Source organism: Populus euphratica, unplaced genomic scaffold (assembly GCF_000495115.2).
Source record: "Populus euphratica unplaced genomic scaffold, PopEup_1.0 scaffold1018.1, whole genome shotgun sequence".
Taxonomy (NCBI): domain Eukaryota; kingdom Viridiplantae; phylum Streptophyta; class Magnoliopsida; order Malpighiales; family Salicaceae; genus Populus; species Populus euphratica.
The window spans coordinates 46,319-54,617 of NW_011500870.1; the positions used below are offsets into that span (position 1 = coordinate 46,319).

The 8,299-nt window shown below is 27.3% G+C and overlaps 1 protein-coding gene across 1 annotated transcript; it reads left to right on the forward strand.

The window, feature by feature from the left end:
* Nucleotides 1–1,838: 1,838 nt before the first annotated feature.
* LOC105116663 (50S ribosomal protein L11, chloroplastic-like) lies at nucleotides 1,839–4,638 on the forward strand. The gene is made up of 4 exons (XM_011014103.1): nucleotides 1,839–2,144; nucleotides 2,231–2,403; nucleotides 2,505–2,568; nucleotides 4,266–4,638. The coding sequence occupies exons 1-4, from the start codon at nucleotides 1,901–1,903 to the stop codon at nucleotides 4,472–4,474; spliced, it is 690 nt and encodes a 229-aa protein (XP_011012405.1). The 5' UTR covers nucleotides 1,839–1,900; the 3' UTR covers nucleotides 4,475–4,638.
* Nucleotides 4,639–8,299: the final 3,661 nt, after the last annotated feature.

The following is an 8,299-nucleotide window of genomic DNA, read 5'->3' on the forward strand; positions in this document are numbered from 1 at the left end:
TTGAAGAATATATGTGTTTTTCATTGTATAATTTTTGGGTTGTAATTTGAAAAAATAAGTTTTAGAAAATTATAAATTATAGTTTTTTTTAACTAAGATTTTTTATAAAAAAATGATTGTAATATATTAATAAAATACTTTTAAAATTGTAATTAAAATAAAATACTAGAGTTTGGATGTAAAAAATATTAATTTGAAGAAAAAATTTTAAATTTTGATAAAAAACAACTTCAGCTTTAATGCTAAACGAACACTATATCTTCATCTTTATCTTTTTAAATAAATATGTTTATGTTTTCATTCTTTCTATTTCTTTTTATGTCCTAATAAGCTATCTAAAAGCATCTCCCTAGGTACATGTTATTTTCAATCAACATTAACTACACACCTTTGCGTGGAAAAATTAGTATTCCTTCACAAAAAGTAGCTTCTTTTGTAATTCCTTGTTAACTTTCATAATGTTTTTTTAATTTTACCTTAAAATTATTAAATTAAAGATAAATTTGAGTTAATTTATTAATAAAGAGTGACATTAAATAAAGGATCAGAATGAAAAACATGAAAGGAATAAGTAGTTTTAATAAAGTTTGTGTGAAATGTAAATTTTAATCCTTAAACTTTTCTAATTATAAATATATAGTCCCTTTAATTTTAAAAAAATTAAGAATAAAGTCAATTTTGATCCCATTTTTTTTTTGTTTCCAGTTTGAGAGAGAAAAGAAAAAATAGTTAGATTCTAGCAGGAAATAGAGAAAGTCATTGTTTGCTATTAACGTCATGAAAAGGGATTATTTTGATATTAATAAGTTTTTTAGGTAAAAAGAGTTTATCTTAGGTGTTTTTTCTCTTGAAATTGCCTTGTATGGTTTTGAAGTATTTAAGGTTTTTTTGGTTATTTAAATTGAAATATGGTTGAAAATAATATTTTTTTTAGTATGAAACATCATAACCTAATTTTTCAACAATTAGAAATCATCAAAATTTAGACAAGTTGATTTTAATAAAAAAGATATTAAGGGATGGATGATAGGTTGTCCGTCTCTTAAGTGAATTAAAAATTAATAATAAGACCTGGTCACGTGAGTTGTGGGCTGCTCTAGACTTGCATATCCGAGTCTTTTTTTTTAGGCCCTTGTTCTCTAGGCTAACTCATATTTTACCCATCAAAATTCAATTTTTTTTTATATATTTTTTTCTTGCTTAATTTTTTTTTCACTTTCATAGCTTAATGTTTTGTTAATTATTAATTAAGTAATGTAATTTATTTTGGTTTGGTATTTATATCTAGCTACCTCAATATTTAGTTAGTTATCAATTTTATAAGTGTCTAGTTTAAATAAAAAAATTATTGAAAAAAATCTTTTTTAGTTCAAATAAGTTTATGATATTCAGCACGAATGTGACTGATTAACTGATTAAAAATTAAATTTTGTAATATTTTTGTATGAATAATTATCAGTTTATTTGATTAAATATATGTGAACTTTTTAATTTTTAATTAATATTTTTTATATTTAAAAAATGTTATTGTATTGAAAAAAAAAAAAAAAGGAACCTGCAAAGCAGAAGTTACATGACACTACACATTGTTGCTGCAATTATTATGATGGGCGTTTTTTCAATCTATGAAAAGCCTAAAAGCCAGTTCTGAAAGCTCGAGGATTGTCTCAGGCCGGATTCGAGTCTAAATCACATTGGTTTAGAGGCCTTCGGCATTTGTATACAATTTTTGGACTCAATGGAGATCAGGCTAGTTAGAGAAAAACCAGAAGTTGCAGACAGGAAACAAGAAGCTCAGCCCAAACAGAAATTGAAGATAGAAAGAAGGACATGACAAGTTTATCCACAACATTTGTTCTTTCAACCCTGCTCTCCTTCATCACTCATTCTCTCTTCAACAATGGCTTCTTCTTCTCTCTCAACCCATTATCACTTCATTTCTCCTCTTTCTCCTTCTTCAAAGAACAATGCTAACATCAAGCTTTCCTCTTCTCTTTTTGCTTCTCCCATTAGCTTATCTTCAAACCCCAATATTTCTCTTCAATTCTTTGACAAGAAACACTCCCCACTTCTTTCAACAGCTCCAAGAAGGCTCTCGGTTATTGCAATGGCCCCTCCAAAGCCTGGTGGAAAGGCCAAGAAAGGTAAAAACAATTTCCCTTTTATGTTTCTATTTGTGAAGTTTCAATTTTTGGGTTGTTTTGTGATGATCTTTTTTGTGGGGTTGCAGTGATTGGATTGATAAAGTTGGCTTTAGAGGCAGGGAAGGCAACTCCTGCACCACCTGTAGGACCGGCACTTGGTTCAAAGGGTGTAAATATTATGGCTTTTTGTAAGGATTATAATGCCAGAACTGCAGATAAAGCTGGTTATGTCATTCCTGTTGAGATTACTGTTTATGATGTGAGAACTAAAAAAAAATTGTTAATTTTTTATGGGGGTTGAGATTTTGATGGTTTTATGGTTTTCCTTGTTTTGATTTTTGCTATGGTGTTATTTTTCAGGATAAAAGCTTTACTTTTATTTTGAAGACACCTCCTGCTTCAGTTTTATTGATTAAAGCTGCAGGTATACTTGCATATGATTCTATGGACCAATTGATGTTTCAAGGGTGTTGTGCATAATGCAGAGATAGAATCTAGAATACTATAATTGTGTGCTAACATATGAATGATTAACTGTAATGATTGAATTCCCAACAATGTCTTTACAAGTTTTATATGGTGAGAGTCATTTATGATACTTTTAAAACAAATTATATAATGTGAATAGTAGAATGGACAAGTTGTATGCAGATAGTTAAATGATCAAACCATTGAAAGGCTCCTCAAAGAGAAACAGGTATGGGTGTAGCATGCACTCATAAGGCTGTAATAACTCTGTGAGAGTTGGTGGTAGCCTTGTGCAGAAAATACACCTGCTAATATTCTCATTATAAGCTTCTTGGTTTTTAGGTTAAGAGTTTGTGATGTTGTGACTCATGCTTTGCGCATTTAAGTGAAGTCATTCATATTTGACAGAGTTGTGTTTCTCTTTGATTACTTAATACCAAAAGGATTTCCAGACTTCCAGTATTGATACTTGTGAAATTTGATGAATGTGGGTTTGGGAGTCTAGAGCAAGAAAAAGTTTGTCATTTTGCAGTGCAAGAGTGCTTAACTCATTATGAAGTTTTTTCAAATATCAGGAACATGAATTCTTCCCTTGTTTTGGACTCCTCTTGTTATGCTGTATTAGGTATTTGATGGTGGGATTGTATATTTGGCCAAATTGCCTGACTATAGTTTGGAAGCTATTGTAGAGAACACTCATATAACAATCAGAGCTTAAGTGAGCTGTGGAAGGGAAATCCTAAAATTGTTACCTCAAAACACTCCATGTTTTCCCCCTTTTGGTGATTAGTAATGCATGATTCTCAATGTTTCTAACAATTTAGATTAGATAATTGAAATTTCACTTTACCATTCATCCTGATCTGCTCCATAGCAATTCTTTTTCATCCTTAACCCGTGTAACTTTTATTGAACCACTGCTGATGCCAGAGTTTCCTTGTTGTGCTTCAATGTTTATCATTAGGTGTTCACTCAGAAGAATTTAACTGAAACTCTTCTTGGGTGCAACCAGTCTTGTTGAAGTTTAACCAAAATTTGTGTTTCTTGGTATTATGAAGCCACTTCTTCTTCTTTTTTTCTGACTCGAGAAACAAATGCTTGACTCTGAAAATGGAAACATCTGTAAATAAGCCTAGTTGATGCACTAAATATTTTAGTGTTTCTTTTTTCTTTTTCCTTTTTCCTGGTCAGAATAGAATTCTGACTACTAATTCTTTTTGTTTTTCTGGCCTATATAAACAATTTGACTCCCTATTTAGAATAGAATTCTGACCACTAATCCTTCTTTTTTTTTTTTTGGCCTATATAAACAATTTGACTCCCTATTAGGCTTTAATAATTTAGACTTGTGTTGCCATATATCTGACTAGCATCATGTCAGGAAATATGTAGGTTTCATGCGTAGGACTTCAACATAGTTATTGAATTTATTAAGAATATCATATTTTGAAAGAACAAGAAATTATATATTGACTACTTCCTTCAAATAGGTGTTACTTAAAGTGAGTATAGGGTATTTTCATTTAATTCATGGACAAATTTGTTATTGTAGAGTACTAGTTTTGCAAGATGATTGTGGATGTTATACCAACTGCTATTATATTTTCATTGTTGTAATATAGATGTTTAATTATAGTGAGTGTTCTTAATTAGGAGTGGAGAAAGGTTCTAAAGATCCAAAGATGGAGAAAGTGGGTAAGGTAACGATTGACCAATTACGCACCATAGCTACTGAAAAGCTTCCAGACTTGAATTGCACAACCATTGAATCAGCAATGAGAATCATAGCAGGCACTGCAGCTAACATGGGGATCGATGTAGATCCTCCCATTCTTGAACCTAAAAAGAAAGTTGTCTTGTAGTTCACTTAGTTACTTTTGCCTTGATTTTGTTATATCTGTATTCATAATCATTTGTAGAAGCAATTCATGGAAAGATCTGTATTCATGTTCTGTATCCTTAATCCTGGTCTTTTTGGCTATAAATTTTACGATCTGGTGGATGGCTAGAGAGCTTCAATCGAAAATCTAAGCATGTCTGAAGTTCGTATTTCGAAGGTGATGATCGGTCTGTTTCATACTGCTGGAATCGGTTTTAGCATGCTCGTTTTGTGTTACATGAGGTTTGTTTCATGTTCAATCATCCCCGTTTGATGGATGATAACCATGTTCGAAAAGATTTGTTGCAAGTTCTAATGGAGTGAAGAAAGCCAAGAATTGATGAAGACTGGAAAAGGAAGCAGACTTTTCCTGGATGGTTGTGTGCTGTTGATTTTGTCCACCATGTTATGATTTATGAAGTCAAATGCTAGTTGATGAACACCCTAAAATACGATTACCATATAGAAATTATTAGATACTGTAAAATAACTTCAGGGAAAAAAAAGTTCTCATTGTTTTTTCATGCACTGAGACTTAATTAACCTTAAAAAACAAAATGCTCTTATCGTTTTTATAAGACTTGATTTAGTGTACGTTTAGAAATGTAGACTAACTTTTGTATTTTTTAAAAAAATTAATTTTTTATTAAAAATTAATTCTTTTATATATTTTAAATTGTTGTAATATACTGATTTAAAAAATAATATTTTAAAAAATAAAAAAAAATATTTAAATATAATTTTAAGATAAAAATTATTTTTTAAAAAAAGTTAAAATTTATTTAGTTAAAGACTTTGTTACTGGTCACATGTTGAATAGTAGGTTAATTTGCGGGCAAGCTACTCAATCTAAACCTTGACTTATAAAAAAAAGAATCCAAAGAATGTCACTTCGGTAAAAAGTATTTCCCAATTCAAGGTCCTGTCATTGTCTGTTTTTCAATCAAGGTCTGGTCATTTCCTGTTTTTCAAAGTTATTTTTTATTTTTTTATTTAAAAATAATTAAATTAATATTTAATTTGTTTTATCAGTTTTTAAATAATTTTGAAGTAATAATAAAAATAAAAATAAAAAACACTATACACCAAGAGTTAAACCTAACCAAATAATACATGGTTTTTTCTTTCTTCTTTCCAATTTTTTTAATTTTCAATTAATTATGTTTTGACTGTCGGCTGAAATGAAATTTGTTGGAGTCTTGTTTTGTGGTTCAAATTTTCTGGACCACAAAAACACTTAAAAGTAGAACTTTCACTTATTATTCATAAACAATTATTGGTGAAAAACATGTAGTTCAAATGATTTAATTTGGTGTCATATCAAATTATAATTTAATTTAATATATATATTTGGTGAAATTTGTGTATTATTCCATATCATAATTATCATTTACAAAAACAATATATCTCACAGCTAAGTATTTTGGGTAATTTAACTATTTTTTGTTGGCTCTTGGAACGCCTCCAAGGTTATATACTATTTTGAAAAATTAAATTAATAAAATATTATTTTAAATAATATAAATATAAATTTTTTTACTATATATTTTTCAAAAAAAAAATTAATTTTTTTTATTATAATGAAATAAATAAGTATTTTATTTTTTTAATAATTTTAATGTTATTTTTTTAGCTAAATTTATTTTATGTTTTCTTTAATAATTTTGGTGCTATTTTTTTCACACGACTGTATTTAATTAGTTTATTTTTTTATAAACAAAAAAATATTTTAATATTTTTTTAAAGCATATAAAAATTAAAATGATATTTTTTTATTTTTTATTTTTTATTTAGCATACCCCTGGAATTGCTCTTACGCTAGTTGGATATGGGATTTTCAAAACTGCCACCTAATAGCTAGGTATTTAATTACGAAAAATATTAAAAGATTTGAAGTGGAATTACCTGTCTATATAAACCTTCTTAATTGAATCCAAAACATTCCAAATAACAACGTGAATTACAAAAACCTAATTGTGCCGGTTAATTACTATTCATGAGGTTCTTGAAGTATCCCAAAGCATCTAGATTGTTGTTGCTCAATTTTACATTAAAATATTAATTATATTGCTTGAAAAAAATTGAAATACAGCATCCCAATTTAACATTATTTTTAAGTTGATAGATTGATTTATTAAAACTATAAAGATGTTTGTTATATATTTTTACTTGAAAATAGCTTGAAAATGTTTTATGAATTCATAAAAATTTTTTTAATCACCTCTCTAGTGGTTTGAAAAGTTTAGGTTAAAAAATATATTTTTTTATAATTTAATTTGTTGTGTTGAGTACAAATATCTATTTTTATAATTTTTTATGAAAAAATAAGAATATTAAACTCAGTAAGGCTATGATCATCAATTTGATGATGAAAAAGCAAAATGCATATTCGTGGCTTATTCTAGTAAATAAAAAAAATAAAAAATGAAGGGTTATGAATGATGTGATCCCATGACCAACCGCTGCTATGCATCATGGAACCTTGTCTTCGATGAAGCACCATTGTGGTGGTCACCACAAGAAGACTGTTTTCCAAAGAAATAGAGAAGTTGCTGGAAAGCGGGACGGCTGAAATACAGGCAAGCTCATGTATGTTTTCCCAAATAAATAAATACGTTTTTTTTAAAAAATACTTTCCACTAAATAAATAAAATCTTAATGTTTTTTAAAATTCTCCTTTTGTCAATTCTTTTTTTTCTTAATTTTATAATTAAATATTATATTAGTTGATAATAAACTTTATAATTTTCTTTAATTTATTTTATATAAAATTATTTTAGTCTCTTTTTTTCTTTTTATTTTAATTTTTAATATTAGATAATTGAGTTTTATGATTATTATTTATTTAATTTTTATAAAGTTATATTAATTCCATAATTCTTGAGGCATACGTTTAAAATATTAACCTAGTTTGATTCTTATTATTTTTTATTTTTTTAATTAATTTTTTAAAAAATTTTATCATTTAATATTAGATTGATTTAAAATTAAATTTTATAATTTATTTTAATTTTTTATAAAATTAAATTATAAATTTAATAAATTAACTCATATGAATAATCTAATATATTGTAGTTTTATTTTATATACATATACAAACATACATACATACATATATATATATATATATATATATATTATAAAAAGAAGTATTGTCCAAAACAATAATTAATTTTTCTTTTACCGAGAACACATTGTCAGTACATGAAAAAACAATGTGCAAATCCTATCCAAACACCTATCTGTCTACATAATCATAACCAATTAATCATCGTCACCCCTGACATGTAAAATGCCCTCTCATTTATACCAAAAATCAAATTCCAGTGATTAAAAATATTTGCTTTGTTTTTGACATATTTTTATTCAAGTATTTAAGTCTTAAAACAAATATTTCTTTAAATATATCATACCAATATAGTAATATATTTTTAAAATTATTTGAAAAAAATATAGACTTGGTGTAATACCAAACAATTATACCAAAACCAAATTCAAAAGTTCGTGTAATTGTGAGGAAGGAAGTAAAAGGGAACAATCCTTAATTGAAAATTAATAACTAACAAACAAAACAGAAATCCATTATTAAGTTATGGGATCAGCATTTTCAAAGGACCCAAAGAACAATCCACCATGGAAAAGGAAAGATTAGTCATGCATAGGGATGATGTTGTCTTTTCCTATCTATAAAAATACTAAAAATCATTACACAACATGACAAGACAAACACAAGCATTAAAAAAAGAAAAAGAAAAATTAAAAGAGAAAAAAAAAAAAAACACAGAGTACTTTTTGGGGTGTCATGCCC

Bases quoted from the DNA above. Each gene is read 5' to 3' on its own strand.
- LOC105116663 (XM_011014103.1), top strand. From the start codon at position 1,901: ATGGCTTCTTCTTCTCTCTCAACCCATTATCACTTCATTTCTCCTCTT. The intron at 2,145-2,230 runs GTAAAAACAATT...GTGGGGTTGCAG, and splicing joins TGGTGGAAAGGCCAAGAAAG to TGATTGGATTGATAAAGTTG. The intron at 2,404-2,504 runs GTGAGAACTAAA...GTTATTTTTCAG, and splicing joins TTGAGATTACTGTTTATGAT to GATAAAAGCTTTACTTTTAT.